General features: G+C 44.6%; 1 protein-coding gene across 2 annotated transcripts in view; it reads left to right on the top strand.

Moving 5' to 3' along the window:
- LOC121290709 (acyl-coenzyme A thioesterase 9, mitochondrial-like) overlaps positions 1–12,502 on the top strand; it is a 59,602-nt gene that overhangs the window by 10,044 nt on the left and 37,056 nt on the right. The window contains exons 3-9 of one of the 2 annotated variants that reach the window (XM_041211532.1): positions 6–48; positions 176–202; positions 673–718; positions 2,718–2,888; positions 3,003–3,040; positions 5,795–5,875; positions 8,337–8,440. In XM_041211532.1, coding sequence (XP_041067466.1) covers positions 193–202; positions 673–718; positions 2,718–2,888; positions 3,003–3,040; positions 5,795–5,875; positions 8,337–8,440 — 450 coding nt within the window. In that variant the 5' untranslated portion in view covers positions 6–48; positions 176–192. The remainder of the gene's footprint in view (positions 1–5; positions 49–175; positions 203–672; positions 719–2,717; positions 2,889–3,002; positions 3,041–5,794; positions 5,876–8,336; positions 8,441–12,502) is intronic. The other variant, XM_041211531.1, reaches the window with a different exon arrangement.

The following is a 12,502-nucleotide window of genomic DNA, read 5'->3' as shown; positions in this document are numbered from 1 at the left end:
TTTAGAGAAAAAAATATGGTGTGTTAAAACAGCAGATTAAAATACTAGGTTAGTATTTAGTTATGTTACAACATTTGCTTAAGTTGTATTCACTTGCAGTTGTAAACCTGCGACTGGGGTCCTTTTAGATCTCTTGCTGCAAAGCTTAGTCATCCTTTGTATTTTCCCCCCACAGGGCATTCCAAACAGTTAATGAACGATGGTGAGTGATACATCTTGAAGATTGGTAGAATACAATGACTTAAAGTTTGTGCATTAATTTATATTGTCACTGTATCCTTGAGTGAATGAGACTCTTATCTATAGAACTAAAAACAGAAATGCCTGGAACTCAGTAGATTAGGCAGCATATATAGACAGTGAAATAGAGTTATTATTTCAGGTCAAATGCAATCAGAACTCATGAAAGGCTATTGGCTTGAAATGTTAACTGTTCCTACCTACAGATCCTATCTGACTTGCTGAGCATTTCCAGCATTTTCTGTTCATAATACAGATTTCCAACATTTTGCAGTATTTTACTTTGTTTTCTCTTATTTAGGCTCAGATTTTTACTTTGTGTGTGTGTTATCTTTGTTATCTGTTCAACAATAGAAAGTTGTATTTGAAGGAAAAATGTTCTCAAGATCAAGTGCAAATCTGGTTTGATAATTAAGTTCTCTTTTTGTTCAGTACGGTCAAAGCTAGAGACAATCGTTGGCGCATCTAAAAACTGGAGGTATGTTGATAGGCCGGTTCCCAAACAGTTGAGACTATGTATTGGAAGTGTATGTTCTATTAATGGGAATATGAAAATATGTACATTTTTCTCCTGTGGTCATCCACAGCCTTTAGATATTGAGTGATATTTCGTTAACCGTTCAGGTGGTAGTAAGTGGGGTGCCCCTAACCTCAGTACTTCTGATTTATTTAAATGACCCATATTAAGAAACTTAATTCAGAGTGATAAAATTTTCAGATGAAAAACTAGGAGCTGTTGCTTAATCTAATGAGGCAGTTGAGGAATTATAAAACAAGATGGGCAGAGTATTTGTGGTAGCATTTTAATGCTGACGGGTGCAAAGTGCTGAACATAAGTAAAATTATACAACGCATGTACGACATTCAAATAGCTAAAGCTAGAACTGAAGGAAACTCGACAGTTTTGCTGCATCCAATATTAAATCTATCCAACCAATGCAGAGGAGCAATAAAAAAAAACAAGATTTTGCGTAATATAACTATCCTAGTAAAGAGGAAGTGGTGATTGAGTCAGATTTTACTCCAGCACTATGTCCATTACTCCTAAATGGAGACAGTGGGGGTTGGGAGAGACACCAGTCTGTTGGGGGTGGGGTGGGGGAAGAACAGAATGAGAGAGAGTGGGAGATGCTGGGGTGGTGGGTTGGTGAAGAGGATTTTGACAGTGGGGAGAAGGGGGTGAGAGAGAAAGATGATAGATGTCTGTGCAGAAAGAGGGTGACGGTGAGGAGGGGGTGGGGGAAGAGGGAGATGTGATGGAGGATGGGGCAGGGTGAATGAGGGAGATGCCAAATACTTGGAGAAGAGGGAGATGTCGGGGAGGGTGGGGATGAGGGAGTCGCAGGTGGAGAGTGGGGGAGGGAAAGAGGGATATGCTGAGGGAGGGTGGGGTTGGGGAAGGGGGAAGAGGGATGTGCTGAGGGTGGCTGGGATGGGGGAAGAGAGATGTGCTGAGGGAGGATGGGGGTGAGGGGGAAGCGGGATACGCTAAGGAGGTTGGGGAAGACATATACGTTGAGGAAGGGTGGGGGAGAGGGAAGAAGGATATGCAGTTAGATGGTGGGATGGGGTAGAGTGGGAAGAGGGATAAGCTGAATGAGGTTGGGGTAGGGGTAAAGGAATGATATGGGTGCTCAGGAAGATGTCAGTGTAGGGAGGTTCTTGAGTGATGTTAGTGGGGAAGGGTGATTAGTTGTTTGGGGGCGGGGGGGGGGGAGTTGCAGACTTGCCAGGGTGGTGGTGGGGGGTGTTCAGTTGGTGAGGGGCCTTTTCTTTCTGATTCATTCTGCTCTCCTCTATTGGATTTTTTCACGCTCTCACCCCTTCTCATTGATGGTAAGGGGAGAGCTGGTTTGGATGTTCTAGTTGCGAGTTAGGGAGGGACCTGTTTAGCAAAAAGGCTGGAGTTGTTGGGCAAGACATCCACAGAGCAGCTCAGGCAGTACCCTGCCCCCTTGCCCCAAAATCTGCTTCTCATGCACTGCAACACCACCTCTTCATCCTTGCTTCTTCTGCTCCCTTGCTTCCTTGTCGCCTCCTGTCACTCCCACCAACTTCATTCATTCACCCAGCTCTCTCCATACCCCATTGTCATCTTTATCCCTGCCCCTTTACACAACCTCTCCAGGCCTATATGCTTTCCTATCACATCTTGATCCCATTCCCTCAATCTGTTGTCTCCTGCATCGCTCCTGTGACCCTTCCTCCCTTACAGCCAGCAACCAAAGCAAGGGCCATAGTATCTAGTGGAAGGCCTGATTAGGAGGGAAGTTGGGGATTTGATAGCTGAGGGTTCTTAAAGGAAATATTCTCCCATCCCCTTCCTCACGTCATTACTATCGCTCTGGTTCTGTTTGTGCTATTTCTTATTCTGCTTTTAACCTTTCCCTTGTCTCTCACACTATTATCATTGTCTTTCCATTCAGCCTTCACTAGACGTTGATTACATTTATAGTTTTCTCAAAACGCTTTTCCAGTGAACACCTTCAATCTGTAAAGGAAAGAGCTTTATCCAGTCATCAACTGGTCAGCTGCCAGGAGGACTTGCCATATCGACGAATGAAAGACAGTTATCTGGAGGCTTATCTACCATTAGGAAGCCAGCCCAGCTTGAGAGAAAAATACCTGAATGTACATAAGCATGTAAGGTACAGCAGCTGATCCGTTATAATTTACAGCTTCAATTACCTAATAACTTCAATACCAAACCTTTTACATCTAATATTCTAGTATTGAAACTCAATGTCGTCTTCCTTATGTAGATTTGGCAGGATCCTTGAAGACCTTGACTCATTTGGAGGTAAAACTCTGGCATACAACAGTGAGAAAGCTATTTACATTTCTTTGCTTAAGCGGGAGGCAAATCAAGAATGGTAAAGATTGTGTGAGATATATAGTAAAGATGATGACCTAGATGATAAAAATACAGGAGTTGAAGATACGTGACATCTATACAGGTTGAGTATCCTTTATCTGCAAATCTGAAAACTGAACACATCCAAAATCTGCACTTTTTTTGAACCTCATCGACCTTTAGAGTGGGAAGTCCCTGACCTGAACTGACTCGAACCTTGCCGACCGCACCTGACCTTCAGTGTGGAAAGTCTAGTTGTTTTTCTATACTGTTTACCTTCCTCACAGAATCATGGATGGTGCCACGGGTGGGAACTTACTGCAGGTACCCTGTATCTATTATTCAGTGAACCATCTGACTTTTCTAGCCATTTTTACTTCAGAGCAGGCTTGTCCAACACGTGTCTGAGGGCCGCCAGGCCCCTCTATCTGGCCCGCGGACCCCGTGTTCAAAATGTCGGTAAATGAATTTGAAGATTCTTTAAAGAACTGCTCCTCCAATCACAGGCCGTTTCTCTCTTTACATTTGCTGTTGCTGGGATCACGAGTGAGCCAATTAGCAGCAAATGTGGGATAAAACCAGTTTCTGATTGGAGGAGCAGCTTTCTTCAGCCCGAGGCCCAAAAATATGGCATGACCACAAAGTTGAGTCTGCTGGGGAGGGAGGGGGGGGTTTCAGGGTGGGAGCGAAGAGTCAAAGTGGCTGTTCAGCATGGGGGTGGGGCGGCAGCCATGGGAAGAGCTGGAGTGCCTGTGTGTGGGGGAATGCGAATGAGGGGGCACATGTGTGTGCAGGCAAGGAAGGAGGGGCGCAGGAGTGCACGCATGGGGTGGCAAGGAAGGAGGGCTGCGGGAAGGAGTGTGGGCGTGGGGTGGCGAGAGGGGCCCCTGCTCGTTGGGGGTAGTGAGTGGGCAGGAGAGCACGTGCGGTTGCGAGTGTGCATGTGCGTAGGAGTGAGTGAGCAAGAGCACGAGAGCTTGAGAGAGTGTGTGCAAGAGAGTGGCAGTCTGGCTCACTTCCAGTCTCAGCACTCACACTCATCCCCACACACCAACACGCTCACACCAACTCATTGGGTGAGGGTGCGTAATTAAGTACCCTGAGACTGAGTGTGAGCCGGAAAAACACAGTTTTACCCTCTTAAGCTCTAATGGTCACTTTTTTGCTTCGAAATGCCTTTATTTTTCCTCAGCAAGTTGTTTATTTTCTTTATACCTCAACACTTTATTGAAGTTTATTTTTAATGTTGCGCCAACCTCATCTTTCGGCCCCTCGAGTGAGAAAAAATTTGAAATGTGGCCCCTCGCATGAAACGGTTGGACAAACCTGCTTTAGGCTATAGCTAGAGTAAGCTTCGGCCATTGTCATATAATTAGACCTAGTCCTACATGCAGTAGCCGAAAACCAAAATGGTCTGAAATCTGAAACGCAGTTGGCCCCGAGATTTTGGATAAACGATACTCTACCTATACTGTGCCATCAGATCCTTAATCCCAATGATCAGCCTGTCATCCTGTTCAGTGATGTTCATTTTTAAAATTGCCAAACTTGGAAATATATTGAACCCTATACAGGAGGCGAGTATAGTGTGATATTGGGGGATATTGATTCGAATTTAGAAACGTACCAGTTCAATCGCATCACTGTGGAAGGTATAAGAGGCCAAGGCCTGGGCTAAAATGAGTAGATGAAGAAGTCAATCAGGAAAGGGTGACAACAAAGTTTGGCAGTGTAGTTGGCCTGAAGGTGGTACGTTTCAAGGTCCTGACATGGAATGAATTAACAGTAAGTGTGGCAGCATGACCTTTTTCCAGTTTAGAAGGACTAAGACATCAAGGGTCAGAGGAACACTGACTCTGACAGTGTTGAGAAAGTAGAGACACAAGAAGTGTTCAAGGAAGTTATTAGTTGGAGGCTAGCTGGAGACGAGCTTTTCTTGTATCCAGTCAAGAAACCTAGGAGAAATATCAGACGAGCATGGCCAGGTGTGGGAGCCATATTCAATCTTCAGATGAGCTTGGAGACTACAAAGAGTTGGAGATGATGCATTGGAAAGAAAGAGCTTATTGGCAGCATCTTGGCACTAAATTTGTTGCAGTAGCTTTATTTTTGTGCTAGCATAACTTGGGATGGAGTTTTCAGTCAAGTGCCAAACATTCTTTCCAGTTTGCAGTTTTTAGCAGTTTGGAAGGTTCTCCTCCAAGTCTCATGACATCATAACTTGGAAAAATATTGCTGGTTACTTCACTGGTCAAAATCCTGGAACTCCCTTCATAACAGCACCTTCACCACATAGACTGTAGAAGTTCAACTAGGCAGCTCACTGCCACCTTCTCAATGGCAATTAAGGCTGGACAATAAATGCTGACCTAGCCAATGATGTCCACAACCCAATAATGAATTAAAACAAATTTTGGAGAAATGAGAGGAGGAGGAGACAGTTCTGAGGTGGGAACTGTGCCCAGAGAAAGAGAAATCAGAGGTGGGACAGACATTTGAAGAGATGTAAGGTAAACAAAGGAACAGGAGGTGAGTGGACAATAATGAAAAGATAGCTACATTATGGTCTAGCAAAAGGGCTTCTGTATTTTGTGCATATAACTCTGTTGAAATGGGAACTGCTACAAGTTAATATTTCAGAACATTCATTATTGAAAAAAATCAGTTTGATATAATTAACATTTCTTTCTTGTTTTGCAGTTTTAATTTGTTATACCCATGCCAAAACTAATGGCAGCACAACTCCTTTTTCTATTGTTACTGCCCTTGTTGATGAAATAGGTATGTTTACATTTTTCTCACAATTATCACTACGCTTTGACAATTTTATGAATTGAAGTTAAGTATATATAGGTGGAGGGCATTGATTGGATGGTTAATTGAGCACATATAAACTGATACTTACACTAGTGGAACAGAGTTAGGAGATATATACTGTTATGTTTCAACCTGTGAATAAATCTATCGCAAGTAAAGATTGGCTTTTTTTCACCAACTAGCTATCAGGTATATAACACATTGTTACGACCAGGTTAAGAGGCGTAACCTGACTCCTCCCTTTGTCCCACTCCAGGGTTGATTATAACAGAGTTTGAAATAAAGAAAGAGGCGATATTGCCAATTCAAAATATATACTTAACCATATGTAACTAAGTGTTAGAAATAAGCCAGCCAGGTTCCTTAAGTTAACAAGTAAAGAGGTAATTTTATTGCTAAAACTCACTCAGGTAAAGATGTGGAATTTATTAACAAAAGGTTTAAAATGTACAAATATATCCAACTACCCACTAATGCAAAAACAATACTTACACAGCCAACCCCCACCCCCTCCCAAGCATACAAAAAAGAAATAAACTCTACAGAATATCAGATCTTAAAACTCAGCCAAGTCAAAATCAAAGTCAGAAAAAAAAATCACTGTCTGGAAGCTTCTTTACAGCTGAAAGGTCACTTCTGCAGTAGCTGCTGGTACTTGGGTTTCTCCAATGGAGTTGCTATTCTGTAGTCATGGTAAATAGTTGTTTATTTAGACTAAAGGATAATCAACAGTGCTTGTTCCCAAAGGTCAGTGCTGGGACTGCATTTTTTGCTATATGTAAATGACTTGGATATTGGAATACAGAGTAAAATTTCAAAGTTCACTGATAATACCAAATTTGGAAGAGCGTCACACTGTGAGGATGATGCCAGTCCACTGCACTAAGACATAGGCTAGCAAGATGGGCAGACAAATGACAGAGAATTTAATATTGAGAAGTGTGAGGTGATGCCTTTTGTCAGAAGCAATATAGACTTAATGGCACAGTTCTAAAGAATGTGCATGGACAGAGAGACCTTAAGGTGTTTGTGTTTAGACCTTTTGAAGGTGGCAGGACACATTGAGAGATTGGTTAGCAAAGCATAGGGGACCTTGGGCTTCATAAATAGAGGTATTGAGTAGGAATGCAGGGAGATTGTGCTGAACCTTTATAAAGCTCTGGTTAGGTCACAACTGGAGTATTGCATTTAGTTTTGGTCAACATTTTAGGAAGGATGTGAGGGTCCTTGAGAGGGTGGAGAGGAGCTTTAGCAGCATGATTCCAGGGATATAGGCATTTTAGTTATGAGGTTAGGTTGAGAAGCTCAGGCTGTTCTCCCTGATGCAATGGAGATTGAGGAGAGATTTGATAAATTATGACAGGCTTAGATAAGATAGACAAAGAAAAACTGTTACCAATGATGGTTCAAGGACTAGGGGACACAGATTTTAGGTTTTGGGCAAGACATACAGAGGGAGGTGAAGAAGAATTTGTTTATGAAGCAAGTAGCAATGATCTGGAACTTGCTTCCCATGAGGGCAGTTGAACCAGAGACTATGAATGATTTCCAAAGGAAATTGGAAGAGCATGAGGGGAAGTAAATGTGTTGGGCTACGGAGATAGAGTGAGAGAATGGATTTCTCTACAGAGTATGGTCATGGACTCAATGCACTGAATGTTATCCTTGTGTGCCAGAAATGACTCTAGGACTTCATAATTCCCCCTTAAACCTCTTAGCCTCTCCATCTCTCTTTTAGTTTTTTGCTAAGGGAACAGATGAAACATGAAAAGCAGAAAGGACGAGCTTTGACCAGCCTGATGGGGCATCAGGAATTTGATTGCATGACCCCCCACACACTGTCAAGGATACAAGTTTCATAAGATCCTTGTAACTGTTTTATCTCTTTATTGCCTACATATTGCTGTAGTGTATTTAATTTGCAGAGCATAGACTAGCAGTTGGCTTTAGCTCTTATCCGCATCTGAAAAGGAAGCTAGATTTGTCTAGTACCCAGTTAATACTAGTGTATGGTGCTTCGAGTTGAGAGCTAATTCAGTGACTGGATAAGTGACTAAGGTGAATTAATGAGCGAATAACATGGAGCAATGGAGCATGTTACGGTTAAAAGATTGAGGTGCAGGAGCGGCAACAGAGTGGCTTGGAAGCAGAGTCTTGTAATGATCGGTCTGGCAATGGTGAGTTTACTTAATTTGCAGTAATAAAAAAACAAACATGCTGAAAATACACAGGTCAGGCAGCAGTTATGGAGAGAGTACCAGTTAACCTTAGTATTTCCAGCATTTTCCATTTTTTAATTTCAGATTTCCAGCATCCATTGTATTTTGCATTTGCAGGTTATTTACAGGTTGTCTTTATGAATTTTCTTGTACACTCATCTTTGTGCTTCCACCAGAATATTTGAAATGGCTCTTTTTTTCTCTAGATCTGGTTAAAAGGACAATACAACCGGACTGTGACTTGAAATTCGCTGGTAATGTCACCTGGGTTGGAAAAAGTTCCATGGAAGTCAAGATGCACGTATCTCAGGTTAGCACACCGTTTATGGAAAAAAAATGCTTGTTGCCCCATTGAAAATTGAGGAATTTCTTTTCTTAAATTACTTATTTATTTTGAAAGGTTAATTTAATTTTCCATTAGCTATTCATATTAATGAAATTTTTCTACTTAACATTCAAAGCTGTAAATAAATGACTGTTCTGGTAAAGGAACACCACCACCTGCAAGTTCTCCTTTGAGTCACAGCAACTTGACTAGGAAATATATCACCGTTCCTTCATTGTTGCTGGGTCAAAATCCTAGAACTCTCTTTCTAACTGTAATGTGGGTGTTCCTACACCACATGGACTGCAGCAGTTCAAGAAGGCAGCTCACCACCATCTCCTCCAGGGCAATTAGGGATGGGCAATAAATGCCAGCCTTGACTAATGCTCACATCCCATGAATGAACAAAAAGAACTCTTGTTGTAACTTTGGGACAGCCACAAACTCTGGGACCAGAGAGACCAGGCCCCAGTTATGCAGTGAGATTTACTGTTTCTCTGCCTCTGATCCCACTCGTAGTGAGGGAGGCTGTGCCTCATCAATGGAGAGGGTGAGAACACTCTAGAACATACTCAGAGGCAAAATGTGACTTTGGAGCAGACAGGTCCGCAAGAGACACGATCTTCTCCCTATGTCAGCTTCAGGAGAGGTGCAGAGAGCAGGAAACACCACTCTGCCTTGCTTTTGTGGATCCCATGAAAGCTTTCAACACCATGAGCCTGTACCAGATACCAGAGAAAATTGGCTGTCGTCCCAAATTTCTGAGTCTCATATGGTCCTTCCATGATAAATTGCATGGCATCACTCAGTTTGACAGCTCCCCACACCCCTCCCCCCCCGGCAGTTTTGAGATGAAGAGTGGGGTGAAACTTAACCCCTGCTCTGTTTGGTATCTTTTCCTCTGTCCAACTGGCCTATGCTTCCTCTGCCAACATGGAAGGAGTGTGTAGCCATGCAATCAGATGGGAATTTCCTCAAACTATCAAGATTGAAAGCCAAGGTAAAAATGCAGCACCTTCTGATCAGGGAATTTCTGTATGCTGATGATGCCGCATTAGTTGCCCAGGACCAGCTCCAAAGGCATATGGATTGTTTGTCCCCTGCTTGTGTCACATTCTCCCTCACCATCAGGGTATGGTAAACTAGTTATGGGACAGGGTGTTGTGTCTCCACCTGTGAAGGAAGTCAGTTAGGAAAGCAGTCAGGAAATTCTGCTATAAAAACAAAAAACTGCGGATGCTGGAAATCCAAAACAAAAGCATCCGCAGTTTTTGTTTTTATCTCTTTGTTTAATTGATTGCCACTCCTCTTCAAGGAATGCCTACCTTGAAGAAGTTCTGTTCCTCTCTGCGACAAGATTTCCGTATCTCTCTTTTGCCTTGTTCACCTTCATTGCTTTCCATTTCTCTCCTGGTGTTTGACAAGGTGTTTAATAAAACCTGCTTTCACAGCCATATCTCCTTTCTCAGTGACTGTCTCTGTCTCCGACTTACCCCACGTGGATTTCAACTGAAATTCCATCCCTCTTGTTTCGAACCCACCCAGGATTACAGGTATCTCCGGGACATAAAACAATTCTCGCACTGCTGTTCCTGTCACATTCTGAGATCCACACTCAGTGCCATGCGCCGCCATATGAACACACTCGACCTCTCCCTCCAGCAGCAACGCCGCACCCTTTTTCAAAGCTGTGCGTGCCCCCAGTTTCATTTTATTCTTCGTCTCATCCGACGCCTCAACAAGATACTTTTTCTCTTTCTCTCAAATGCTAAGGAACACAAGCTCCAACAACTCATCGACACCAACACCCATCTAGGACCCTCCACCCCTGCCTGTCCCTCCGTCTCCACCCATCTTCCAATCCCAGCCCCGGCTGTGTATTCACTATACCCCCTGACCCTCCCCTCTCCGACGCTGAACGTTCAGTGCTCAGCAAAGGACTTGGTTTCATTCCCTTATGCCCTCATCTCAATGAATTTCGGGCATGGCACGATGCTGAACTCTACTTCCGCCGTCTTCGTCTCCGTGCTCACTTCTTTGGTCAGGAGTCCTCTCCCCGTTCAACGGGTCCTTTTACCCACCTCCAATATTCTCCCTCCACCTGGACCCCTCCCTCTGGATTCTTACCATCTCTTGATCATTTCATTGAGAACTGTTGGCGTGACATTAGTCATCTCAATTTCTCTGCTCCTCTCACCCATTCTAATCTGTCTCTCTCTGAACTTACTGCACTCCGTTCTCTCAGGTCCAACCCCAACATTGTCATCAAACCCGCTGACAAGGGTGGTGCTGTTGTTGTCTGGCTCACTGACCTCTACCTCGCAGAGGCTGAGCATCAACTCGCAGTCACTTCCTCCTACCTCTCTCTGGACCATGACCCCACCACTGAACATCGAGCCATTGTTTCCACGACTGTCACTGACCTCATCTCCTCTGGAGATCTTCCTCCCACAGCTTCCAACCTGATAGTTGCCCAACCTCGGACGGCCTGCTTCTACCTCCTACCCAAAATCCACAAACAGAACTGTCCCAGTAGACCGATCATGTCAGCTTGCTCCTACCCCACGGAACTCATTTCTTGTTATCTTGACTCCCTTCTTTCTCCTCTTGTCCAGTCCGTTCCCACCTACATCCGTGATTCCTCTGACACCTTACGTCACATCAACAATTTCCAGTTCCCTGGCCCCAACTGCTTCCTCTTCACCATGGACATCCAATCCCTCTTTACCTCCATGCCCCACCAGGATGGTCTGAGGGCCCTTGGCTTCTTCGTCAAACAGAGGCCCAAACAATCTCCATCCACCACTACTCTCCTCCGTCTGGCTGAACTAGTTCTCACACTGAATAATTTCTCCTTCAACTCCTCTCACTTCCTCCAAATAAAAGGTGTGGCTTTGGGTACCCGCATGGGCCCCAGATATGCCTGTCTCTTTATGGGGTATGTGGAACATTCCTTGTTCCAGTCCTACTCCGGCCCCCTTCCACAACTCTCTTTCTCCGGTACATCGATGATTACTTCGGTACTGCTTCATGCTCTCGTCGGGACTTGGAAAAATTTATTAATTTTGCTTCCAATCTCCACCCCTCCATCATTTTAACATGGTCCATCTCTGACACTTCCCTTCCCTTCCTTGACCTTTCTGTCTCAATCTCTGGTGATAGACTGTCCATTACAAGCCTACTGACTCCCACAGCTACCTCAACTACAGCTCCTCACACCCCGCTTCCTGTAAGGACTCCATTCCATTCTGTCAGTTCCTTCGCCTCTGTCGCATCTGTTCTGATGATGCTACCTTCAAAAACGGTTCCTCTGACATGTCCTCCTTCCTTAACCAAGGTTTTCCATCCACGGTCGTTGACAGGGCCCTCAACCGTGTCCGGCCCATCTCCCGCGCATCCGCCCTCACGCCTTCTCCTCCCTCCCAGAAACATGATTGGGTCCCCCTTGTCCTCACTTATCACCCCACCAGCCTCCGCATTCAAAGGATCATTCACCGCCATTTCCGCCAACTCCAGCATGATGCCACCACCAAACACTTCTTCCCTTCACCCCCCCGTCGGCATTCTGTAGGGATCATTCTCTCCGGGACACCCTGGTCCACTCCTCCATCACCCCCTACTCCTCAAGCCCCACCTATGGCACCTCCCCATGCCCACGCAAAAGATGCAACACCTGCCCCTTCACTTCCTCTCTCCTCACCGTCCAAGGGCCTAAACACTCCTTTCATGTGAAGCAGCATTTCACTTGCATTTCCCCCAACTTAGTCTACTGCATTCGTTGCTCCCAATGCGGTCTCCTCTACATTGGAGAGACCAAACGTAAACTGGGTGACCACTTTGCAGAACACCTGCAGTCTGTCCGCAAGAATGACCCAAACCTCCCTGTTGCTAGCCATTTTAACACTCCACCCTGCTCTCTTGCCCACATGTCTGTCCTTGGCTTGCTGCATTGTTCCAGTGAAGCCCAACGCAAACTGGAGGAACAGCACCTCATCTTCCGACTAGGTACTTTACAGCCTTCAATTTTTCAACAACTTTAGATCTTGA

This window comes from Carcharodon carcharias, chromosome 18 (genome assembly GCF_017639515.1).
Source record: "Carcharodon carcharias isolate sCarCar2 chromosome 18, sCarCar2.pri, whole genome shotgun sequence".
In the NCBI taxonomy this organism is placed as follows: Eukaryota; Metazoa; Chordata; class Chondrichthyes; order Lamniformes; family Lamnidae; genus Carcharodon; species Carcharodon carcharias.
This window is presented reverse-complemented; position numbering and strand designations above follow the sequence as displayed.